This window comes from Cottoperca gobio, chromosome 23 (genome assembly GCF_900634415.1).
Source record: "Cottoperca gobio chromosome 23, fCotGob3.1, whole genome shotgun sequence".
In the NCBI taxonomy this organism is placed as follows: Eukaryota; Metazoa; Chordata; class Actinopteri; order Perciformes; family Bovichtidae; genus Cottoperca; species Cottoperca gobio.
The window spans coordinates 5,370,001-5,397,437 of record NC_041377.1 but is presented as its reverse complement, the minus strand read 5'-3'; the positions used below and the strand labels follow the sequence as shown (position 1 = coordinate 5,397,437).

Genomic DNA, 27,437 nt, shown 5'->3' with positions numbered 1-27,437 from the left:
AGTGAATGCACACGTGAACTCACACACACCGAACTCACAAACACACAATATACACACCAGAGAGCTCCTGAAAAAAAGAGGAGCTCATTTTTCATTGGGCTCTGTAACACGAGTAGCATGGAGGGTCGGTGCTAGAATCATAATATGCCACTAAATTACAGTTTCCCTTCTTCACAGCTCAAGCAAAGTACAATATTTGGACTGTACTGTGATTAAACGCACAAATCCCGCAGACATCTCTACACAAAGACACTGACATACACACACCCAGAGTGATGAAGACTGACAGGAAGATGCGATGTTATTGTATTAACAGACGATTAGCATCAAGACCAGTATAAAGCCTTTTTTATGCTAGTCTTTCATTGCTGTCGATGCATTATTCAGTCAGTGAATAGAGCATGATCGCAGGGATGGCTGTGCAGGGGAGACAAAGTCAGGCTCTTGTCTCATCTACCCACTGTCTCGCTACAAGACGAAAAGCCAGTCAGCTGGAATCAGTGTGTGTGTGGCTGTATGTGTGTGCGAGAGATTATAAATATATTACGGTCCCTTTAATAGGAAAACTTTATAGAACTGGGGCGTTTTTATAGAGATGGTGTTGGTGGTGGTCAGTGATGATATCCCAGAGAGGCTGCCAAGTAAGATACACACACATGCACACACTCATCCTCACCGATGTGTTTTGACACTGCACGGAGGAGCTGTTGAAGCGCAGGGCAGGAACTCTGTGCTCGTTTCCCTGGATGGTCAGCAGACACTCATACCCCCTCTGTCCAGACTGCGGCTGGGGGAGGTTCTTGGCCCGTAGGGTGATGGGCTTTACCACGTTCACTGGCACCAGGATCCTATCTGCAGGCAGCAACTGGGGACACCCCTGGAAGAGACATAGTTGCAATTGGATTAATGTTACTTGAGGAGATCCTAAGTCTAAGGCACACAGTCAAGTACACAACTGTCTTTTATGGATTATGGATTATGGATTACATTTCTTCCACAGTCACACATGTAAATCTGGCCCTTCGTATGCAAATGACCAAACATAAGAGTCTGTAGCCTTATAGCATAAACCTTCTGGTCATAATTTGTAATCTGTGCACATGATGATCAATCAGCCACCAGATCACTGATAAGTAAAATGTACCGTAATGATGATCTAAAATTAAAATATGCAGATTTGGACCACTTACAAATACCTGCCTTTCCCTAATAACTAGTTGGAGCACCGCTTTATTATGATTTTAGTGTTTGATTTAAAAAAAAATCTACATTTTCACTGTAAACTCATAGAGCCATCAACTCTCATATTGAATGTCATTACTCTGGGTAGCAGACCACCCAGTACTTCAGCAACATTCATCTAATTGTATTAAATAGCCACTTCAGCTTGTGCTGTTTTCAGTGTTTAGTGCTTTTATTTATGACTCTTGTTTAGACCGTCCTAGGACCTGCTCACATCCACTCTAAGTGAAGGGACCAGCTCAACAGGTACTCCTCCATCATTATCCACAAGACAGGAGCATTAATGATACAATGACACAGACACTTATACAGAGATGATGTGGGCTCATTTGTATATTTGGTTCATGTTTTCTTTCATAAAGAAAGGATGTCACTGATGGATCAAAATCACGTGGATTACTGTCCATGCAGTAATCAGGCAAAAATTAATATCAGAGAGAGAGAGAGAGAGGGGACGAGTCACTTAGCAATTGGAGGTCTCAAAATGAACAGTCAATCAATTCAGGTGTAAGTAGCTGGCTAAATATAAAGCACCTATGACTTGCCTGGAAGATGAAGAGGAAAGGAGAGAGGAGATGGACAGAGAAGAGAATAGGAAAGGCAAACAGAGGAGGACAGGGAGAACACGTGGGGGATAAAGCAGTGGAAAGAACAGGAAAGTGACTGACAAGCAGAAGTAAAAGGTGAGGAGGGAGGTAAAGGAGGGTAAAGATAGTAAATAGAGAACAGCACTTCCATAAACTGTTTCATGTTTTCGCCAGAGAGCCGTGGATAGAGAGAGAGAGAGAGAGAGAGAGAGAGAGAGAGCAAAATGAGAGTGAGGAACAACAAAAGAACAGAGTGACTGAAAGAGGCAAAAAATACCATTAAGCATATGCGACAGGAGGAGCTTTAGCATGTCAAAGAGGCAGAAGGAAAGAGGGTGAAAGGAAGGAGAGCAGATAAGGTGATCCCCGCTTGGATGGAGCTGGGGGGGAGTGAAGCATAGCGCACGTTGAACTGGGTGATAACACTTGTTTGAAGTTCATTAAAAGCCACTTGATTGGGTTAGGCTGAGTGACTGGATGGCTGCGTGGTGAGAGAGGGGGGAACGCTCTGTGACACTATTCACAAAGTCATTATAGATAAATGACAAACAGGGTGAGTGAGTTCAGTGGTGGAGGAGAGGAAGGAAGAGGTGGTGCATGTGTGTTTGCTCTTCCAAATCTCATTTTCCTATGAACGAACGGTCGTATTTGGAGTATAAAAATGAGTGGGAGAGCAAACAGAGATGCATTCCATTTTTAATCACATCTACAATACAATAGGGACAATACATTTGATCTGGTTTGTGGAAATTAAGGCACAGGAAGCACTGGAGTATGACTCAACATGGTGACTTAAGCTGAATCTTGATATGGTGATAAGATTTTGCATACACAAACCCACAAACACAGACAGAGAAAAAAGTGAGAGAGAGAGAGAGAGAGAGAGAGAGAGAGAGAGAGAGAGAGAGAGAGAGAGAGAGAGAGAGAGAGAGAGAGAGAGAGAGAGAGAGAGGACACACGAGGAGAGGGAGAGACACGAGGAGAGGGAGAGAGAGAGAGAGAGACACGAGGAGAGGGAGAGAGAGAGAGTAGAGCACGAGGAGAGAGAGAGAGAGGAGAGACAGAGAGAGAGAGAGACACGAGGAGAGAGAGAGGAGAGACAGAGAGAGAGAGAGAGAGAGAGAGAGAGAGACACGAGGAGAGGGAGAGAGAGAGAGAGACACGAGGAGAGAGAGAGGAGAGACGAGAGAGAGAGACACGAGGAGATAGAGAGGAGAGACAGAGAGAGAGAGAGAGAGAGAGAGAGACACGAGGAGAGGGAGAGGAGAGAGAGACACGAGGAGAGAGAGAGGAGAGACAGAGAGAGAGAGAGACACGAGGAGAGAGAGAGGAGAGACAGAGACAGCTAAATTAGCCTAATCCATAGACCAGAAATTTGATTTAACAATAGAGGAGAGACCATCGTAGCTAAAATGCACTGAAATGTTTGAAACCCTAAACCCAAAAACACTCACACTAAAACTACATGTAGTCTCAGGTAAATAATCTCACATAAACACTCACAGATATAAAACAGGTACTTTCACTACAGATACTAATTCTTACCCTTCCTATTTTTGTGACAGAAGAAACGGCAGAGAATAAATTGCACAAAACAGATTCCTTATTTGCTTCAGTAACAATGAACAATGTATAATGTGGCAGAGAATCCACAAACAAGCATGTTAGCTGTTGGCATGCTGTGTTTTTTCGACTGCTTAGCTCAGATTTTTCTGTTGTACACATACACACTCAGACAAACTAATATAACACACCATGATCGTTGCCAGCAGCCCGTGAGGCCAAGTGGGCTTTCCGTGGTTTGGACAAACACACGTGTATCCTAGTTGGCCACTGATGCCGGTGGTGTTGGCAGTGATGCTCGCTGTCGCCTGTTAAGATTCACGTCAACATTTAAGTTGATCTAACGTTGTCGTGTTTATTCCCACTTATCTCAAACTGAAATGACTCAAGTGCGATAAATAACCGAGGCACGCACACACACACCAGGTTGAAACAAACCTTTAATATATATTGTATTTAAAACAATCCTAGCTGAAGAAAGATACAACTGGTCTGTCAGCAGGAGGACATGTAAGATGTGAGAGCAGATATAGTCATGTAATCAAGGACTTGCACTAGAGCGCTGGAAAGGGAAAAGAACCTGTCAATAGCATGACTCATAACCACATAATAAGCGCTGACTTCTAAAAAAAAAACAAAAAACAAGTTGGCGCTTCTCTTTTTTATCTATATAATTATCTTTCATTCTTCTTCTCTCCATCACTGACTCATTGTTTTCTTTTCTCTGTTTCTCTGTCATGCTCATTCTTTATCCCATCCCTCGTTTGTCTCTCTCCAAACTGTCCCAGCCTATGTCGTTCGTCTCATCTAGCTCACTGATCCTTGTCATTTCATCACCTCCCTCTCACTGATTCTCTTTCCTGACTTCCTTTCTTCAGAGGGACCTACTTAGATCTGATAATTAGAGGCTGGTGGGAGGTGTGAAGGGTGGAGATAGGGAGAGTGACAGAGGGTAGGCAGCGGAGTGGGGACTGTGAATGTAAAAGCCCTTGTCATAGTTTGAAGCAAGGGGGACGGGAAGGTGAGAGAGAAAAAGAGAGGCCCATAATTATAGCAGTGTAAGGTGTCAAGATGAAGAGGATCTTGAGTTTTCATACATTACACATTCACACACACACACACACCTTGTGGTTACCAAGAGCTCCCCTTAACTGGCCTGTTTTATCATCTCCTACAGAGCCTCGGGCAAAGACTCTCTCGCGCTCTCTGTTCCTTTTTCCTCCTTCCCTGCTGATGTCGACCTTGTTTCTATCCCGCCGTTCAGTCCTCACCTTTCCCCCCCCCCCTCCCCAAATACCTCTGCCTTTTCTGCGCCTGAGTCTCTGTCCTTGCTCTGAAAGTAACATTGCAATTTATTCTAACTTGGGTTTAAGAAATTAATAAAAAGTTTTCACCATGATAACATTTTGCGTAAAAAAAAAAGTTAGTCCTGAAATGGTAAAAATTACACAGAATTAAACTGTTCACAACTATAACCACAACAGTTAGTTGTATGTAACCTGCGTTCCTTCTATCCTAAATTTGAGGTTGTATGATCATTTGACTGATCATGTTTCTATACATATGCTAGAGCAGTTGATGGCATTGAAATTCTTCAATCTTTCACGTTCAGTATCATTTTCTATGATTTCTCCTCCCAGTTTGTTTCATTTGCCTTCACTCTTCAGCAGCCGGTGCTCGTGTATGACATTGATTTGTGTATGAATTGAACCAAAGCATCTCTCTCTACCAATCCTGTCCAATACTGGCAACTAACAGCTATTACTGCTGGCAGTTAGCCTCTTTAATAACATTATCTGGATCCCTTGATCAATACGTTCCTGCTAAACAAACTCCCGGGCGTTGATCACCACCGCACAGACGAGAAGTAACTTATGCATGGATGCTCTGAGAGGTAGTGATATGTATTCAGTAACATTAATACTGTGCTGTGCTTTGTATCTCCTTATCGGTCGAATATATGAAAGAGAGGCTTGGCAAAAGCTCAGGATATGAACACGCTGCGTTGACGACAGACGAAGAAGAAAGGGGAAATGTCCTCGTGTGTTTTTCCGCAGACAAAGAAAACAGAAAGTGTCCACAGCTTTTGTCGCTTTAGGTGAGGCTACGTGGGAGGGTGGGTGCAGTGAGTAAAAACTGTTTATTGAGTAAACAAGCACAGCCTAGTCATATGACAAAAGCAACAGTAGTGGTCACACATAACTTTTGGCTATTTATTCAGTTTAACCAAGTGAATCTGCATGCATGTCCTTTGTCAGTGAGTGAGGCTCATCAGAATGGCTAAGTCCTTGAGATGTGTGGAGGGCAAACTGGGACGTGGCCTTGGTTAATGTGCCAACAGGCAAACGTCTGATCCATGTGCCCATATCATTGCTGGCATGAATAAAAAAGGCACCCACTGTACGCCCAGGCCTGGCTTTAACTCTGTCCTGCCATGCATACTAACAACAAGCTCAACCAGTAGGGAGATTTGCCTGGCCACGATCATTAGCATAGCGTTAAGGGATTATTCAGATCACTGCCTGAAATCCCTTAATTGTAATAGTGCGCAAAAAAAGTCACATGCCGCAGAAAGAGGCCATCCCATCTCACAGAGCAAAGTTACCGGGGACATTTTGGGAAAGATTCTATGGATAGCTGTGCGTGTGCCTGCATGTTCTTAAGCTCGTGTGTGTCTAATTCATTCATTCAAAACGGCAAACCTGGCAGCAAATACATGACCTCGGATTTAAGGGGTTAATTAAAAGCAAATTAAAAGTCATTAAGCCTGCAAAACACCTGCTTCTTCTGAAGCAACACGTCCAAAACAGGATGTCATTAATGTGCTAATACCAAATCCCCTTCGCTTTATTTATGGCTTTCTTTTAGTCAGCAACACAATAGGAGAGGATTCCCACATTATTATCCGCAGTCAATATTGACCACCAGCCTCCCAGTTAATTGGAAAAGTAAACCTGTAAAGACTCAGTCTTGGGCCTGACTAAGCAGAAGGTTCAAAGGGATAATGGAAATTACTGCAAAAGAAAATAATATCGTCTACGCAGGTTGAATGGCTCGGGGGAAACATAGGTGGAATAACACAATTGAGAGCAGACTGCTCATCAAAGGAGGCAATCTGGCTAAGCTTGTCCCTGCCCGTTGTGCAGCGTCTGCCAACCCAGACATGAGCACTAGTGATCTTCATCATAGCTCACCTCCGGCTAGGATTAACAGGCCACTAACTCCCTGTAAAAGCCTCCCCCTGAAAACTCCCCCGATTTGGCAGGGTACAGGCAAGCAAAAGCTATATTCAAATAAACACACACAAAAAACTATACTGAAGCCCGCTGATACAGACATACTGTACCCACAGGCTCACACCAGAGGGTACGCACATACACGGGCACATACCCAAACCTCTCTTTACCTCCTTGCTCTGCACTGAAGGCTGCTACTGTGGCAGTGACTCTAAATCAGAGTGAGACCTCTCACACCGGAGGGGGAGTGGGCGGGTTGGGGGCATTGGCTGAATGTACCCCATCCAGTGAGTATCTTGTCCTCTGCAGCAGAGCAGACTAATTACGGTGGGCTCTGCTTCGACGGGAATAGAACTAGCTGCCAATACTATTGATAATTCACACGGACTAAGCTGTCACAGGGAATAGGGATGGGCAGGAGGAAATGGCTCAGTTTTATTAGTTTCCACTGCCCTTTGATGTGCAGTCAAGAGCGAGACATGCCGAGAGACTCCTGCCAGATGGAAGCACTATAGCTGAAAGGTGTCTCAATCCTTTAAACATTACTCCTTTTTGCATGTGAGACCTAGAATAACGGCTATTAGTGTCACGTAGCCAAACATTTCCCCTCATTTTATTTGATATATGTTTTATTACTCAGCTGGCCCAATGCACAGAGACCGGGTGCAGCTGGGCAGCATTACAAGCTATAGGGGTTCTTGCACAGTGTCTTACAGGGCTACAGTTTGAATGCCTTGAACCTGCAGGCAGGAAATTGCACGCCCCCTAACAGCAGCTCATTGAGTGTTTCACTCTCTCAGCAACACCTCCGGGGGGAGGTTTGATGAAATAATGATGATGATAATTTGAGTTGTAAAAACAAGAAGAAATGTTATCAAGTATAACACTTTGCCACTTCTGGCTTGGCACTCACCTCAGGCTTCTTGACTCGGCCCTCCTGGAAGGAACACGTGCGGGGGTCGTGGGTACAGTCGTGTCTGTATTTACACCAGTGGCACTGGTAAGGACTACTGACACAGGACAGACATCTGCATAGAGAGCGGAGGAGGGGGAAGACGGTGGTTTGAATGAGTATTTAACAAGGCAGCAAATACGCTCGAGAACAGAAGCTCGATATGCCTACTTACTTATGTATCCATACAATTTCCAACAGTTTAAGAATCAATGCCGGCTCTTTCATCAATATGTGGGGATTACAATTATGACAAGCTGTCTGCTAGAGAGAAGCGCTCAAGGGAGCTATAAGTAGACATAGACTTACGACTTGTGCACACTGCAGTTGTAGAAAACAAAACTGGTGTTTGCGAATGCCAGGCCCGTCTCCTTGGACTTGAGATAGAGCTGCACAATCTGGTGGTCACCTAGAGGAAAAAATTAAAGTAGTTAATATGCAGAGATGAACATAAGGGTTTTGTATTCAGGCAAAAGCAAATAAGAGAAGCAAAACAGTATTATAATGGTAATAGTTGCAGTGGGTAGACACTTTTAAAGAACCCCTGTCTGTATGATAATCATTTTATTCTCTTTTTCACTGTCTAGTCATTTTAGATTTCCCCATGAAGAAGAGATGAATGCACTACTTTGAGCTACAGGTGCTCCGCCTGTTGCAGTGGTAAAGGCAGTATCTTAGGAGAGAGGGAGACTAGAAGGGTTTTGTTGGGTTAAGTCTCCTTATACCTGCCGCCTTATGAGAGACTAAAAGTTGGTGCGCACGCATTCCCCTTGGGATGGAAAATATTCCCCTGGAAAAGTCTTTGAGAGTGTCTTTGACAAGGTAAATGGGGAAGGAGATGAAACAGAAACCGTGTGTGTGTGTATGTGTGTGTGTGTGTGTGTGTGTGTGTGTACGCATGTGAGTGTACGCGAGCTTGTGCCTCATATGTATTTAGTGTGTCCTTTTGTCTGGCCCTAATGAAGGAGCTCATGTTTAATTCAACGGCACATCCCACACATCTAACTGCTCTGCCTCTACGTCTGTGCCTCTCTCTCTCTCATCCCCACTCTATCTCTATGCACAGGTCTCTTTCGCTTCCTTCCACACTGCGACTCCTTCCTCCTCCTTCTCCCCCGTGTCTCTCTCCATCTCTCTAACAAAGAAGGAATCATTCATCAATCACAGTAAAGCACCGCTGACAACGGATCTGTCCTAATTAGGCCACCTAAATGTTACCTTGAAGCCTGCTAACACCATCTATCCCTCCCTCTCTCATCACTCCATCAGTCTCTTTTCTTTCTTTTCTCTCTTTCAACAAAGCTTAGACTAATGAGTACTAGTAAAAAATAGAAGATGAAAGGTTCAAATATAGGCAAAATGTGGAGTATTTTCCTCTTCCTGAAACAGTAAAAAGTATATAACTGTGTGTGTTTTCCAGTGTGAGAGAAGCAAAAGAAGGGGAGGAATGCTGAATGAGTCATTTGTGTGTGTGTGTGTGTGTCCCAGAGTACATATTTATCCATCTATGTTTGCAGCATCGCCAGCTTTACATGTGGTTGACATGGCAAACATTAAACAAATGTTTTTAATTCCCCAAAGCACCCTCAGGCTGCCCGTCAGCCTTACATATGTACATGTGTGCTGACTATCTGATGACTACTGCAGTGGTGTCGTGTGTTTGTTCATAGCAGTGTATGTGTGTAAAGCTTCTGTTCATGTGGGTGTACTGAATAAATTAAGGAACATTTGAATATTCGTGCATGTGTACAGCTCAGGCCTGAAAGGTCTCTCCAGCGCCATCATTTCATGATGATCTGCTCACTTCCCCTGCACTTTAGACTTACCTCGTGCTTTTGGCTCCAATATCTACAGTTAATTTATAACATTTTGGCAAGCGACAGACAAGCTTGTGTGAAAACCATTTTCTTTAGAGCTCTCACATCAACAGTGGTGGCGGTTAGCATTCCTTTGCATGTAAATGTTGAGCATTATTGATGGATCACCATCTATTTCCTTTCTATTTATTTTCTCTTTCGATTCATTATTCATGTTGTCCTTTTGTGGAGATATGGAAGGAGATGGCATCTTCATTAACTCAACATGAGGACACATTGAGGGTTGGTGATGAAGGATTGCCAGCCTGGGGACAGGCCATCCCGAAGGAAGCTTTGTTCAATTAGACCAGGCTTAGTCGACCACAGAAAGGCGAAGCGAAGAGCAGGGGAATTAGAAGAGATAAAAAAAATATTCCTTCTTTGTGGAATGAATATTGTCAGAAATGTTTTTAGCTGTTTGTCTCTTGAAAGGAATGGAAACAGCGGCATTGTCTTCAGGGACCGTGTAATCTCCAGGCACTACATTAGCTGAAATACGGTAGTAAAAACACTTAATTGTGCAGTTTGATATTCTCCTTTTTGCAATGGGGTTAACTTGGGTCCCATCGCTCCCTCTGGAGCATATCCACTTTGAGGGAGGGTGCTAAATTGATCCCACAGCAGCCAAATTACTAATGTTCATTCAATTACTAAACATGTCCTAAGGCAGTGATCCAGGGCCAACTCAGTTACTGATGGCAACAGCAAAACAACAAATCATAGAACACTCTTAGCCCAAGGACATCCAGATGTATGTGTGCTTCCCTGACAGACATGCACTGTATGATTATATTCAACAGGTGCTCTAATGTTGATAACTACTGGATGCTGGATTCCTAATATTACAAATAATGACATTTTGTTAGGATATCAGCAGGCTTCCTCCAAATTCCCCCAGATGTAAATGTCATGTACACAGAGACGGTTTCTGTATATGTCCACGATGCAAACTGACCTCAGTTTGTTGCCATATGGTTACAATAAGTCCACCCTTACCTTTGTCAACAATAACGCGTGGCATCTCTTTCTCAGCAGGGGAGAAGCACTTGATCCGGTTTCCCTCCACCAAGCCATTCATCTCAGCCAGATTCTCAAAGGTGCAGTTTACACCCGCAGACAGTTCTGGGACATTATGGGCCTCCAACACCAACTGTAAGGTGGGACATATGGGAAAATGTGTTAAGCTGTCAGTGTTCTTTGCAGTATTTAGCTAAATATATATATAATGATGAAAGTAGCTCTAATATTATGGTGAACCATAGCAAAACAAAAGGTCGGGTAGATTCAAATAGTTTTGATGGCTTCACAGTTATAACAGCACACGCATCGCACAGTGAAAATCATTCCTCATTTTTTAAATACTGCTGATGACGCATGACATCTTGAAGCGTTTTATATTTGCGCCGATGTTAAGAGTTACATCTGTGTCCCCGACTGTGACCATAGTGCCCAGATTCCCACATCTGTGAGGACTTTAGATCAGTTATGGAGCCAATATGTTTGACTGCAACACAATACTGCTGATGAGAAAGCACAGCTGCATGTTCTATGCAGAGAATGGATCATCTGCAGGGTGGTCAGCGGCCAGAGGAGACACTGCGGGACTCTTGGATGGAGTTATTAAATGAACATCAGATGCATCCTGCCCAGACATCCAAATAACAACAAAACACTCGCACACTTAAAACTGGAATCAGTGCCCTCTTAAAAGCCCATTTCTGATTTCCTAGTCACTACCCATCATGCTTTGCTGCTAATGAGCTGTATGGATTTAACATTCCATCTAAAAAAAAAAGTGTTTGTAAGGATACAGGCTGGGAACAGAGGACTCTCTGGGAAATAGAGAATGCAAATCTTGCCTCTTCATGTGAAAATGCTGCGTAAGCTCTCTCTGCAACTCAGCACAAACTGGCTTCAGGTGGAGCGGCGGGAAAAAAAAACCTCCCAAAAACCCCCCCCCACTTGAATAAGACGGAAAATAAGAGGGTTGTGGAGCCAGGTGGAGTGGGGTCAAGACCAAAATATACATATTGATGTAAAAGCGTGTCTGCAGTGGGCCTTGGTCCCGGCATTGATTTGAGGCGCAGCCTATAGTACACTTGTGATGTGAGGCTGGAAGCTGCCTCAGCGGCACAGAAGGGCTGACCTGCGCTGTTTTTATATTGCTGTTTAATGAAAAGACGGTGGCGCCGGTGTGAACAGATACACAGCTTCCCACGTAAAGATGGACAGAGCTTCCATCTCTTACACATCCTCTCTCTCATTCGTTGCTCACTCTACTCTCTCGCTTTCATTTATTTTTCCTTTTTAAGAAAGGAATACTCAATCACATTTAGAGTAGTCACCCTACTCGTGTTCGCAGAAACATCCAGCACAAGCCATGTGATGCTCATGTTGCCATGATAAAAGAAAACAGTCTTAGCTTAAAATTGATTGGTGAGATTGGACTTGAACTTTATATCTACTTACATGTTTATCCTAAAGTAAGCCCTAAATGAGTGTACAAAGGCCATTGCTGATACTGTGCTCTTAACTTTAAGCATCATTTATCGTAATGAGCTGTAATGAGCTGTAATGAGCTGTATGACAATACGAAATGCCACTGTACTTTAATTAGTTAGTAGCTATTATTTAAGAGTTGAAATAAACAGATACTTTCATTTTAAAAAGCAACATGCATTGATATAGAGACGATTCCCCCTGAGGCTTATAGCATAACAGAAGAAACCTTTCATAAACAACCAAAGAGAGAGTTACATGTAAAATTAAATAGGTCTGAAACCAGCAATGGAGTTTCTCTGTTTCTTTCAAGACTGCCTTGGCTTATCTTTCCAAACAAATATTTAATAATACAAAGGTCAAGGAGGAGCCCCCGTCTGTCTGGCAGAAGCCTCTGCCCTGCAATCAGTTGGATGGAAGATGTGTGGCACAGCCTTTGGGTAAACCCTCCTTGCTTGGAAAAGGTTAAACACTCTCTAAAGGATCAGGCTTAAGCAACATCACACACACACACACACACGCACACACACGCACACGCACACACACACACACACACACACACATAGTGATGCAGAGGTGTACCTCTAATATGACCCTCAGAGCATCATGGATGGAGAAGTCATTCAGGCTCGACCTTTGTTCTGATATTCATGCACTTAGCAAATGGCTTACGATTCAAAGCCATTTCCAAACCAACATTTTATAGGAAATGTGAATTGAAATGTGACATTACATAAGGTGGTTAAGGTCAGAGAGAGTTTCGTAACAATCAGTGTTGCAACCTTTAAAACGGGCACTGAGGTTTATAAGCCCGGGACGATATAGAATAGCATGATGTGTTCGAGCAATGTCAATCTCCTCCTGAACCTGCAGTGAAACCACACGCACCGGAAGGGATACGCACATGTGGACACGCACCTACACAGCCAGCTTAAAAGCTTTGGAAGCCGCTGATTCCTTTAGCATTAAAAGATAATTGTTAATCACAATGGGCCTTTGGTTTGGGGGGGGGGGGGGGGGGGGCAGAATGTGGCACAGTGCAAGGGGATAGAGAGAAGAAACTCCCACAGGGTCTCTATTTGATTAATTTCACTCAAATGTAACATAAGGTTAACCAGCTAAAAAGCATAGTCCCTAAAATCTGTATAGCAATATAACCAATATACAGTATCATAGAACAAACGGCACTGTAATACATCATATTCTCTGAGTGCACACAGACTCATAGAGTTACAAAGCTACCTAACAAATGTGTGCATTTCTCCAATTCCTCCAGAGACATGTTTTGGTTCCAGTGAATCACAGCTCCTCGTAAACACTTGTCAATACACTTAAACAATCCAAAACAGTTCAGACCTTGAAATCAGGCGGTTGTTTTCCATTGAAATGACGAGGGGGGAAAACTGTCGCATTTAGTTGCCAACAACCACGGCAAACACAGTTGAGCTAAACTGTGTGCTGCTAATGATTGTTGACATTTGCTGGGAGAGTATTTCACTGGACAGGGTCAGGGTTTGAAGAATGCATGTTGGCAGGCGGTAAAATGATGTAAAGCAGGATTATACAGTTAACACCGTCTACTAATCAGTATCTAGAGCGTAATTACATCGCATTACAAATTATGCTTGAGTGTGTGATATTGTCAATCTGCCAGACAAGACTTTCTCACTAGCAACACATTCAGCTAGCGTCAGTGTTTACTGCAATATGGCTGCACTAAAAGAAATGCTTGCTGATGTGTTTCTTCCTTATTGACCGGAAAATATATTGATTCTCTTCTAATTAAATATTGAACACGATCTATGGCCCGAGAAGAAGCATACAATAAGGTAATGACAACTAGTAACTATTTCAGGGGAAAAAATGACATTTGCTGGTAATGTAGAATAGATTAAATAAAGGAAATGTATAATCTGGCAAACACCGTGCACAACCTTCTTGTTTTTTTAGTGTAGGAGCTGTGTGTTTCTATCCACTCACCGTGACACTAAACTGGGACACTGAGATGTTGTTTGGGTGGACACTGAGACGCACACACTGCTTGATGTCTGATGCAAAGCGACGGGGCTCTGACGAGCGCTCGCATTTCTCCTTTCTGGTGCACCTGGGGGAAAAAACACAAGAGAGGGGGTGTTATTCACGGATGGAAAAATGCACACACACACACACACACACAGACATGAATGAAGTAACCCGACCACATCATACCCCTTTCCACCTGTTGGCACCTGGGGAAAAAGAGAATGTCCCGCCGCTCCCTGACAGACGGAGTAAGACACATTTATCATATTTCCTCTCTGGCAGTGCTCTGGTACGAGCTACAGTGTCCAGTGAATGGAAACCCGGTCTCCAGGGGGGGGCGGGAGCAATGGCATTTAAAACAATGATTGCTCTATATGTGGAAGTGGAGCCTGTCCGTTGGGAAAGAGGTAGGCCTCGTCTTTGTAATGCAGTCTTAATGACTGGCATTCATGGGCAATGCCAAGTGCAGGTGGAGTTGTGGATATTGGTGGGGGGCAGGGATGGATTCGTCCGCCTCTTAATACAGACCAGGTGGTCTAATCCAGCACATTACAGTGGTTTGGGGAGTTAGGAGGACTGGACCTTTTGTGTTGGAGACGGAATGCACTGGCTCCTGTTGCACACACTATCCCTCCACATACTGCAGGGTAACTCCCCATAGTTTGAACAACCACATGGGTTTGCAACTGTGATGGTATGAGAACTGCAATTCATTAGCACCAACACTTTGCAGTAGTAGAGAAAAGTTAACTGGGCCGAAATGTGATATAACCTCAACCTTCCACTCTCCTCCACACACACACACACACACACACACACACACACACACACACACGTTCTCATCTAATCCCCTCATAAACCTATGCAAGTTTAATCCCCTATTGATTTAGACGGAAAAACTTGCTGTGCAATTAACAACCTGGCAAATCCGCAGACTGCCCTAAAACTCCTTTAGAGAAAAGAATGGAAAGAAAGGAAGAGGTCGTAATGAACGGATGAAAGAAAGACCTTCGAGGTGTTTGGCGTATGAGATACAGTAATACCTTCTGCAGCAAGACGCTTTTCATCAATTGGAGACATTAAGTCACCTGACAAGAATATTGTACAGTTAAGCGGCCTAACGTGCCGCAAACAAAGACGGACATAAAGAAGAAGCAAATAAATAATCTGTTTGAGAGAAGAAGAGAACAGGAGGAGGGTTAAATAGTGAGAGAGAGAGAGAGAGAGAGAGAGAGCGAGAGAGAGAGAGAGAGGAGAGAGAGAGAGAGAGAGAGAGAGAGAGAGAGAGAGAGAGAGAGAGAGAGAGAAGAAAGAAAGCAAGAGAGAAGTAAGATTTAAGGGAAGGCAAGCATTGTTGGCTTTCTGTGAAGCTTTCACTGCTAAGCCGGTTTGAGTAGGGGTTTAATCGCTTCAGGTTCCTTTGTGCTTCTCTATCACTCCTGTCTGTTCCTCCTTTTCTCACACTGATTTAATAAGACCGCATCATATAAGTATCCCCAGGCAAACAACCCACACAGAAACCCACAAATGTACACTTTCACTTACAAATATACATATAAAGAAAACACACTCCGTTTGCTTCCCTGCACACCCACAGATCTGTTGTTCACACCGATGGAAGAGTAACGGGACACAGATGCTAAGCAGGACTTTCTGCGTGCGAGTATCGGTTTAAGGATGTTTCTCTTTGTGCTTGTTCCTCGACAGTGTCGCAGTAGGTTTGTTTTTTTTGGGGTAGAAAAACCTCAAATTCCATGGCCAAAAAGACCAGCAGTAATGCATTATTAAGGCTTAAGGTTTTTACTGGAAGATTACCTATAAGTGAATCATCACTATGAGTGACTGAATCATAACAAGTGAATAATAAATGAATGCATCAAGGTTTGTAGTAACATTCCAACAATTTTTCTCTGAAGCAAATAAAGAATCTGTTTTGTGCAATTTATTCTCTGCCGTTTCTTCTGTCACAAAAATAGGAAGGGTAAGAATTAGTATCTGTAGTGAAAGTACCTGTTTTATATCTGTGAGTGTTTATGTGAGATTATTTACCTGAGACTACATGTAGTTTTAGTGTGAGTGTTTTTGGGTTTAGGGTTTCAAACATTTCAGTGCATTTTAGGCTACGATGGTCTCTCCTCTATTGTTAAATTCAAATTTCTGGTTTCTCTCTCTCTCTCAATATGCATCTATATTCTCTTCAATATCTGTATAAACAGCTACATTGTGAGCCACACGACATGCTGTTCTCAGGCTGAGTGTGAAGAGCTAAACAACTCCAGCAACACTTGTAGTAAAGGAGTGACTTTACAGCTGTCAGTGATGATGAGTAAGTGTCAGAAATCTCCATTTACTGCTCACATTAGAGTAAACTATTGAGCGTCCATTATATCGGGAGTAGAGAATGACTGCACAAGGGAGTGGCCAGTTTCACTTCAACTGTCTATATAGGCCCAGGGTTATGACCTCATCTGTGACACACACAGGCTGCTGAAAATAACAGTAGAGGGGATACGCCATGGAAGATGCAGGGACACAAAGTCTGAGTGAACAAGATATGCTTTAAAGACTTGTTAATGTCGAGCTCACAGCAAATAAAACATTTTAGGTGCGTGATTCACAAGGTACAATGTTTATGAGAAATAATTACTTCGGTGAAAATTTGCAGCCCAGAAGTTATATCATGTGTAAATACAGTTACAAGCCAACAAGACATAACGAGGCAGTGGGAGTTGATGGGTGCAACAACTAGGCATGGACTGGGGCCTGTTACACTATCATTACAGAGGGTATATCACTCTGCTCTAAAAAGTGGACAGGGGCCAATTTGTTTAGCTTGTTATGTAAATGTGCCAGTGGGCATGGACAACACATCAACACCAACAAACATCAGCAATCTAAAGAAAAGAACATCGATCGAGTGTGCGAGGAACCCTTCTGAGATTACCATCCCAGATTATACAGCCAGATCCCTTATCTCCTAATGTAAGTTACGCATTATATCAAATATCAAGATCTTATACATAATGACTTCATGTAGATCTCCACCTTCAGGGTATCAATTCTGAATATCATTAAATGATTGTGTGCCATGATTCTCATATGAACGCAAGTGGACGCATGTACTGTCCACATTATATTCCCTTACTTCACTAAATCTAAAAGGTCATGAATGGAGGTGGTATCGCAAGCCGGTGAATTGTATTGCGAGTACTCGGGTGGCTTCTGTTTATCTATGGAGATGTCATATAGCCCTGCGGGGACTGTAAGTTTCATCTTTTTTCCTCAGAGTCAGAAGGTCACAGAGTTGCCGGATAAAAATGAAATAGCCAACAGGTTGAATTATTAACTTTCACATCACAGAGCACGCGGGGACTGTGACTCAGCATCGCTCTGCCGCCTCCCTATAGGATAGACAATGGGACTGCTGCAAAACATGCAGGGTTTTCTCATCCAATTCGATGAGATCAACCGCAATGGCGCAGTGTAGAGTGACGCCGCAGAGGGCTACACCTACATTAGGTATTCCGGTGAAAAAGTGAGGACAGATTATTGTGTGGTGTTTTAGTCTTTGAGATGCCTTTGTTTTTAGTCTTCTACCAGCACATATGCGTTTTACTTTAAGAAGCAGTCGTGCATCCTGCCTGAATCTCTCCCCGTGTGTAAGAAATGTACACGTATTGATTTAAATTAATCCAAATGTCCACACCAGTGTGAAGGGGAATCGATGGGGCTGATTTGGGGCTTCAGTGAAAGGATATTGAAGATAATGTCGTACATGGTTTAGCTGATGTAAGAGCTGGGTATTATCAGAGCAAAGCACTGGATAATTGTTTTCAATTACTATCTAGACAGACCTTGAAAGAAAAAAAAAAAAGATTGCATCGCTTGTAGCAATATGAAACAATCCCCGCCCTTTGTAAACATCAAAGAATAGACCAGTTAGAAAACCCCTGAAATCAAAGAAAATAACAGTCAGTAGCAGCTTGAATGGGACCTTTTTTGTAGAGAATTGTATGTCCAACATCTATTCATTTGGTTAGTAAACACCACTGTTGTGCAGAGCTGTTTGACTGGCAATGACACATTATGAGTGAGCGAGCTGAAAGGATTAGATTGGCTCTGAATGGAAACTAATCTTCACTCTTGTTTCTCCCAGCCTTTGATAAGGTGACACAATTAGAACGAGACTGAGGAGAGGGCAGAGACGGATTTTTAGCCTCGACAAATGTCGCTGATGAGGCTGTCACGGCCATTCAAAACGAGATGGTGTCGTAGATAATATATTTCATCGCGCAACATTTATCATTTAGTCCTTTTGTTGATTTAATTGACTACGATACAAGATGGATATAATATTCTGTGCAGTATGTGCACACAGACTGAAAGATATCCATAATCAGCGTTAAGCGATGCACACAAACAGGTCTAAATGACTGCTAGCCCTGTAACATGCATATCTTTAAACGGTAACCTTTAACAACAAAAAAAAAAGGAACATCACTGACAACCACTCATTCTTTGATTCATAGTTTGGGTTTGAAATGGGCATATGATGTAAATGACTGAAAACTAGAAGAAAAGAACACGAAGAACAAAGAGAACAAGAACTCAAAGAGGACTTTGATTAACTGTGAAAAACAGAATAACACCAAAACTTCTCCATTCAATGCAACAAAATGTCATGGCAACAAAACATAAACACAATGGCGGCCAAAGTCAGTATTCTGAAGGCATAAGGACAAATTCCAGACTTCATCCCTTGTGTCTGAAACTCGTCCAGTATCAGTGGGGCACAGGTTGCAGGGCTCACGGGAGCGGAGAGAGAGAGAGAGAGAAGAGAGAGGGTGCAGATGTATCTGGCCAAGTGAGACTTCAGGTGTAATGCATATCTAATGTGAGGCATGGAGAAGGTCAAACAGGCTGGGAAATGAAAGCTATTAAAATCTCTCAGAGCCAAAGTCCAGCCATCCTAAGCTCTATCAAAACGCTCATGTCACTGGAGGAAACACACACGCACGTGAACATGCACGCCTGCACACACACAAGTATAGCACTAAAATCTCATACCTGCATGTATCCTGCATTTATGCCCGGCAGTGAAATTACAAGACTTTTCTTTTACACTACACACCTGGGTTTCTGCCTCTACAGTGCTGTTTGTGCAAAATCAATTCATGACAAATAGGCACTTGGTAGTCCAACTGAAACACAATGACCATACCATACCAGACGCTATATAGAATCCTATACATACTAATAGCCTGGAGGCTGTATGTTACTGTAGAGCAGGAGCTGTGTCACAGAGATTCAGTCAAATCCCACACATCTACATTCTGCCTGGCTACATCTCTCACCCCTGTGTCACATGTGACTATAGCCAAACATGAACACAGCTGGTCACACACACACACACACTGTGCCTACTTGTGCTATCATTAAGAGTGGTAGTCGACAGAGCAGATATCCGCATGGAGGGGTCGGTGGGAGAGTCATTACCTGGCCCACTGGCCATGACCCTGTTACTCCAGTTTGTGGACACACACACACACACACACACACACACACACACACACACACACACACACACACACACACACACACACACACACACACACACACACACACACACACACACACACACACACACACACACAATATGCGTCTCTCATAAGCCCATACCTAAAGACATAGAAATTGCAAATTGGCTTCTCCCAAGTAGAAATCTCTGAGCCATTCGCTTTACGTACTTCCATCCAAGAACACCGGCTGAGCGGAAAATTACACAGTAACACTGCTGCTGAGTTCGCAGGTAGAAAGCCATATGGGATAAAAAATGATCTCTTAAAAAATATCTTTATATGAAAACAGAGTGAAGCAGGTTGAGAGCCTGATTTTGTCAATCAATGTTCCATAAACATTTGAGGGCTGTAAGCACATACTATTTCCAACAATCTTCATAAATCCCATATTTCTCTCTGTCGCGCACGCAAACACACTAAAAATCGATGGTGATCGGCAGCATCAATATGGCCCTGCAGGCAAACAAGTAACAGCTGGTTCTCTCTGTCATGAATTTTGGGTACCTCACACTCCACCATGCAATTTTAGCAGCTGTCAAAAGCCGTGCAACCAACTTCCTTCACCTCTCTTTCACTCTCACACACACACTCTCTCTCTCACACACACTCTCTCTCTCACACACTAACACAAAATCCCCCGGCAGAGCTATTTTACAGTGTGGTGGTGCGGCAGGCTTATTAGGGTGTTTATCATATGCATATGTGATGCCACTGCTGCCCCTGAAGATCCCATTAGGCCACGTTTTCTATATTAAACAACTTTATTTGTCTGCCTCAGAGGTGTGTGTGTGTGTGTGTGTGTGTGTGTGTGTGTGTGTGCATGCGAGCGTGCGTGCGGCAGGAAGGTTAAGGAGTGCGATGACAAAGCAGATGTAATTTACAAAATTAGCTTTTATGATTTCTTTTAAATCAATTTTTTTATCATTTCTGTTTTATTAAAAAAGGAAAATCTGAAAACACTATTACGCATATTATTGAGACAAAAGGGGCACTGTCCATACAGAAATTATATGTTTTAATCAATTATGCGTAAATCATAATTATATGTGAACATTCATTTAATTTATTAAGAGTTCTATTTGTTCATTCTCTGTATTTAAAGATGGCAAAATTGAAATAAGTTGATAGCTTAGATGGGATGAGACAGACAAAGGATGTAACGGCGAATAATGGAACGTTTTGAGAAAGCTCATATATTTTACTGTCCCATTAATTAATACATCAAAATGCAATCTGACCTCACATTCATAAAATAAAAGCCCAGAAACGCTTATCATTGCGTTGCATCTCCAGTATTTCCCCAGATATTTGTGGATTGGAATCCCCTGCTTGATGATGCTTTCATGACCGTCCCTGAGGCACATAGAGCAGGGCACTGGAGGGCTGCTTTACAATGGGGTCTCAAGAGTGCACTTGGCTTTTATCTTCCATATATTGTGTTATGATCTTCAATGTGTGCAGCTGTAGACAGCAGCATATGATACTATCGATCCAGACGGTCCATATGCAGCCTGTGGAGTTAGGGTGTGTTTATTCACAGCCACGGGGCAGTCTGAGAAAACAAACTGAAACTATGCTCATCATTTTCTACGGTAGAGAATCTCTGAAGTATAAGTGTTTACAGTAAATAGGGCCTGATATAGTAATGACAATGCATTTCTCATGAATACTAAAAAGGTGTTCCTGATGGAGGATAACGCACCTGTTTTGGGGTAACCCCACCCATGCATGAAGCAGTCTGTGTGCTGCAGCTCAAAGTGTCCATCTCGTGAATAATAACAGATACACACTGACATTATATTGTCTTGGTTTGAGTAATCTCTGTGACGATGCAATCTGATATGAATGCAGAACAATCAGTGGAGATTACTGTAGGATTATATAACATGGTTATTATATTCTTACTATGCTGCCATTGCTCCAGCTATGTGCTGGGACATGTGACCTGCATGAGTTCCCTCTCCATCATAGTCAAGATGACCCGTTTGTGTGTGCGTACATGTGTTTACATGTTAGAAACCGTTCACAGAAATAACACTCATCATCTCTCTTTAGGTGAGTGTATGCATCCTCTACCTCTCGTCCCACTCCCCCCCCCCCCCCTGTCTCTCTATCTCTTGGACTACATAGCCATATATCTTCACTTCCTTTGACTGTCAGCGCACGTCTCATTCATCCTCTCTGTCTCAAGTCAGTACCTGTATGCTCAAGTTCTGCTTCCTCACTGTGTGTGTGTGTGTGTGTGTGTGTGTGTGTGTGTGTGTGTGTGTGTGTGTGTGTGTGTGTGTGCATGGCCATTTTCCAGTGTCTGTGTTTCCCTGTGTGCGGTAGGGTGACAATAGGTGACAGTGAGCAATGGTCAGGACTTAAAAGTGGGCGTGCAGCTGTTGTGTATGTGCTTGAGAATGTGTGTTGGGGCTAGGTAGATTGGTTTGTGTGTGTGTGTGTGTGTGTGTGTGTGTTTCTTCACACTATGATGGTGACAGTCGAGAGGGAACTGGGAGGTGTAGCACTCCGTTCCGTCCTGATGCCCCTGTCACTTCTTGGCCTTGTTCCCTTCCCTCAGCTTCCCTTAGCATCCAGCAAGAGGTGGAGGCTGGAGGTGTGTGTGTGGGGGGGGGGGGGGGGGAGGGGACCAGTCACCCATACTCAGGGGATGGACATCCTCCCCTGGGCACAGACATCAGAGCAAGTGCCATGGATGCAACGATCTCAAGTTCAAAGAAACAACTTTGAATACATTTTACTTTGAGAGTTGACCAAGTCCATTGGAGCACTGTTTAATACCAAATCCAGAGCTGTGTATTGTCATAGTTGCAACTCATTTTAAGTATCTTGAGTTGTGATACAGGGACTCAATCATTTCAAATTCCAACAAAGTCTTTTGTTCTGGAAAGAAATCAGCAAGCTGGAACTGGAAGTGGATTAAGGCCTGTCATAACTGAGGGTCTTCTGACTTGTGGAATGCAGAGAGACAAAGTCCATTCATTTAATGGATTTTCCACAAGAAAAATGTCGTCTGTTAAAAATAAATCAGCCTTTAGATATTATATTATATTATTTATAGCTTGTCCTTTAAGCAATAAACATATTTCTAATCATATGCAGGTGACCTTTCCATTCTTTCCTGTTTGGCCTTCGATGCGAGTTTACAGCCAATGTTTTGACTTAAAAGTGGAAAAACTTTGTTTTGCTGTAAACAATTCCTTTCTCTGCCAACAATATGTTTTACAGCACTTACAGCTATCTCCAGGGGGAACCTAGTGGTCACCTCGACCAAGCAGTCTGTAGCAGCATGCTAATTGTGGCTGCACTAGCATTAGTGTGACATACCGCAGTAATGAGCACACTGAGGTAACGGAATGACTGTGGAAACAGCGACAGGTAGCAGCGGTGCAGGATTAATATGAAAGAGAGAGCGAGGAAGAAAAAAAACATTCAAAGGATCTGCCAATTAGCTTTTCCCTCCGAAAAGGTTATTCATTTGACAGCACCGAAGATGTCTTGGGGAAAACAAAGCATTGAGAAGACAAGGAGCTCTGCAGCAGGACTTGCGAGTTTGACTGGCACAATTCTGCGTGTTTACTTGTGACTTCTTGAACTTTTTTGTATCATCCTAATAAGCTTGTGTTTCACAACCGTTTATCAAGGAAGATTGCGTGACTCTGGAATACAACTTCATGTAAGCTTCTCTGTACATTTACACCTTTACTAATTAACTAGGAGAAGGCATTTGCTTGTGGCCCGGGGGGCACGGACGACTTTACAGTCCCAATTCCACTTCAAGAAGTGCGGATCGATGTTTATGAGTGAGAGAGGAAAGGAGGCAGAAGGAGTCGGAGAGTCATTCTGTTTATGGGCAAACACTCCTCTGAATACACAACCTACTGGTAACTGACACATACAGATCACATTTATTCAGGTTCATGCTCAAGCAAAAATGTAAAGTGCAATGCACCTAAACACACATTGAAACTGAGGATACATAAACACATATATATGCTGACTGTGAGATGCACAATAATACGTGCGGACACAAACATACACATAACAATGCAGTGTATGATAAGCCTGCTGCAGATGGTGTGATTAGAATGATAGTGAAGAGAGGAATAGGGGTAGGAGGAAAAGAAGAAAGAAGAAAGTAAAAGAGTAAAATGATTTCAGCCCCCTGGGATTATTACCACTATCGCAGCCAAAAGCAAAGATTGAGATATGTCACACCAATTATTAATGTGGAGATACTGCAACATTAGCGCCACTTGTTCCAAATTGACACTGATATCACAAGAGTATGTGAGATATTCTCAACATCCATGTCGAATATGATGACATTCCTTTTGACAATGCTACTTCTCCAAATATGGTTTCCAATCTGTCTGGATGTCACACATGACAGGAGCATTGACAGCCTAGTTAATCACTTACACAACTGACAGCTGACAGGCAGGCATTAGGGGAAGGTAACGTATCCATAGCGTCGCTGGGACATTTCTCATTCCAAAAGTTCCCCTTCCTTACTTGGAGTGGCTTAAGGTGTGGATGGAAAATCACAAAAGGAATTGAACATATCAGACTAGTGTCATAAAAGCCCAGGGTTGTACTGAATGGAACAATAAGTATTAGCAAATTAAGTCAATCAAAGAAAAGTGACCTTCAAAGTATCTTTAGCATAATGTTCTGTGACTGATTTATGACTTGTCATATGTGCCACAACTAGGATTTTATATTGGCATTAGCAGAATACAATTGTTTTTTTGTATCCATACATGTTGGGTGTAGAAGAAGTTATGCATATGCTCAACATACACATGTTTGACACAATGCTTCTTATATTCTGCCTTGCAGGTCATCGTCTGTAAGCGTCCTCTATGAGACTCCTGTGGTTGAAAGAGACATCCAATGTCAGTGTTAAAAGAGCTGAAAGAAAGGGAATGATGTAAGGGGGGGGGGGGGGGGGGGGGGGGGGGGGGGGAACTTTCCTTTCACCTGCAGAGCTAGACAGGCATTAGCATAAGTCATGCGTCTCAGCGGAGGAGAGCGCGAGTTTGAGAGGCAGTCTGGTTGACAGGTGAGGGTTCAGGTTTATGCAGATAGTGGCAGGGCTATCTGCAGGGGGGAGAAGCTGATGCAAAGTTTCATAATGGACTCACGCAATTGACACTATGTATATGAATTAAGACATTTGCCTTTCTTAATAATTGGTCAATGTTTGTCAAGGACAAACTTCTATCGGAGACACACACATGCACGCACGCAGACACACATACACAGGTGCACTATCCACTCGTGTTGACTTCCTCCCCTGTACTATTGATTGCCTTTCTCCTCTTCCCCCGGTGTTCTCTTTAACAGCTCCTCTCACCGATCCATAGAGTAAATAAAGGCAATTCTGATAGGGAAAGAGAGAGAGAGAGAGTGTGTGTGTGTGTGTGTGTGTGCTCGCAATTCTGTTTGCTCTCAGACCAGTGAGGTGATTTCAAGGTTGATTGGAAACAACAAACTATCTGGAAGAACACTTTGAAGATGAACTGCATGCTGTCCTTCCATTCGACACCCCTCCTTCCAGCACAACGTGTGGGAGAGCGTGTGTTTCTTGTGCTTTGGCCTTTTTGCTATATGTTATTAAATATGCATTGTTTCAGCTTTTGGTCTGTAGTCAGTGTACTAGGCAGGGTGCCTGTTTTCACATTTTTATCCTTTGTAGAAATATCTTTAACCTTGGCCAGACCAAGAGAAAAACATTTCACAAGATAGCGTTGTATTGAATATGAACAAAACTATACTCCATTATAATTCGCAACACATCCATCTGTTATCCTTGTTCTCCACAGCAGTGCAGACTGGCCCTGTGGGCTTCAAGCATCAAAATGCTGTCAATCACTTATGGACGCTCATTCCTTGGTTTCCCTTTTGGCTACATTCTGTGATGTCAGGTTAATCAATTCAAGCTATGACTTAGAAAAACTCCCGGCCAATCACAGAACCGGAGGCAAGCATGAGACGGTTTTATGCTGGCGGTTTACAAGGCATTACTGGAGAGAAAATAAAAATGTTCAGAACACACATACAAGGGGATTGGGGAATATTGGACGCTGTACAAATCCTTGTTGCTTAGCTGTAGAGGCTTTGATGTCCATACAATAAGAGCACACACTTTAATGTCCAGTAGTGAGTAATTAACACAGCAGTTATATTTTCAGTGCACTCCTCTTTGCAGGAGTTCAGCAGTAATATGCATCTATCTGCCTCTGTGTCTACTGGAACTAGAATGATTATTTTTGCATGTCAATCCATCTATTTTATTAGAGTATCTTTTTGGTGCGATATAAATAAAAACTGTATTCTGACAAGATACTCAAGTGGAGGTGAGAAGAGACTGGACGGAGACAAAGGATGAATATTTCTGTCCTCTGAATATCAAATAGTTCAGCTCTCACTGGATATGTTGCATTTGTTATGACTGAGATGTCTGGAGAGAATGGCTTTGAGTGTGTGTGTGTGTGTGTGTGTGTGTGTGTGTGTGTGTGTGTGTGTGTGTGTGTGTGTCTTCACCAAGGACAGACTTGAATGCATTTTTAATTCACAGTATCTAGCAATTATTTTTTTCCCCTTCAACTCTCTTTATCCTTCAGCACATTTGTATTGAGTTTCGTAAGGTGAACAGTATTATGAATGTATGACACTTAAAGTGTATTGATTCCAGAGACTGCATTTTTCTCTTTGGATGTTTGCAGGACCGGCTTTGATTTACTCTCATCGGGGAGTTGAGCTGTTAATGGTCTTGCACCACTACTGACTTCACGTGTTATTTAATAAAGGGGACATGGGGATGGAATGATACACATACAGTGTGTCGAGCCATTAGGGGACCATCAACGCATAGAGTTTGACGCCCTGTTATCTCAGTGTGTGTTTTTAAAGGTCTCAAGACAGCTAATTATTTTATAATCATCATCAAGAGACCAAATAAAACTGACCTGTAGGGAAAAGGTGGCATGTTTAGGCAGTGCATGTTTAACACTGTAGATGTGACTGTGTGTGCAGTATGTATCGGCACTTAATTTGCATGCGTGACTTGCATAACCGATGCCCATCCAGTATAGCATTAAGCAGCCTGCTATCCACCATCTTCTAGCGCTTGCTAACATTTTCCACAGTCTGTCCCACTCAATTTAATCTGGAAATCAATACGTAATCAATATTGTGAAAGAGAGGAGGAATATAGCTGGTGAGAATTCAAATAGGAGTATATTGTGATTTTCTGGTGAAGCCTACATTTGGTTAAATAGCCACAAATGCAATGCAAATGTGGGTAAACGGAGCTATATTACAGAGAATGGCAAAGGGCAAGCAAGCAGGAGTGATTATAGCAGGAGCAGAGAGTCCTGCCTGCCTTGTGGCAGAGGTAGCCCTCAGGGGGGGCTTCAGTTACACCAAGACCCTGTTAAAAATTTACAAGCTAGGGGATGGAGAGCGATGAAGAGCGATGGAGAACTCTGGGAAAGGTAAACCTCTGGCGGATCAATCACACTGGGTTGTGTATTGTATGTGTGCTTGTGTGATAGAAGGGTGAAAGAGAAGAAAAACTGTGTCCAACTGACACACGCACGCACGCACACACACACACACCTGTAATCTCCCTTTCTGCCTTTGTGATGGTCAAACACCTAGACACCTAAAATTGACTTAAGTGGCATTTTGGATATTTTCTCTATCTCTGAGCATTAGTCTCGTTTTGGTTACTTCACACTAATTGTACAGCAGGAAAGCTGTGCATGTGTGTGTAGAGGGAAGAGATGGGTGAGCTGATTCCATCAGGCTAAGTGTGACAGGCCAATCTGTGGCCACCCATTTGCTCTGACTGGGAGAATGTCCAGGCTGTTAATGGCTTTTTCCAC

The 27,437-nt window shown here is 42.9% G+C and overlaps 1 protein-coding gene across 2 annotated transcripts in view; it reads right to left on the bottom strand.

Moving 5' to 3' along the window:
* plxna4 (plexin A4) overlaps positions 1-27,437 on the bottom strand; it is a 220,144-nt gene that overhangs the window by 46,416 nt on the left and 146,291 nt on the right. For both annotated transcript variants that reach the window (XM_029461735.1, XM_029461734.1), the window contains exons 6-10: positions 13,916-14,039; positions 10,433-10,586; positions 7,890-7,989; positions 7,542-7,656; positions 677-877 (exon numbers count right to left, since the gene is read on the bottom strand). In XM_029461735.1, coding sequence (XP_029317595.1) covers positions 677-877; positions 7,542-7,656; positions 7,890-7,989; positions 10,433-10,586; positions 13,916-14,039 — 694 coding nt within the window. The remainder of the gene's footprint in view (positions 1-676; positions 878-7,541; positions 7,657-7,889; positions 7,990-10,432; positions 10,587-13,915; positions 14,040-27,437) is intronic.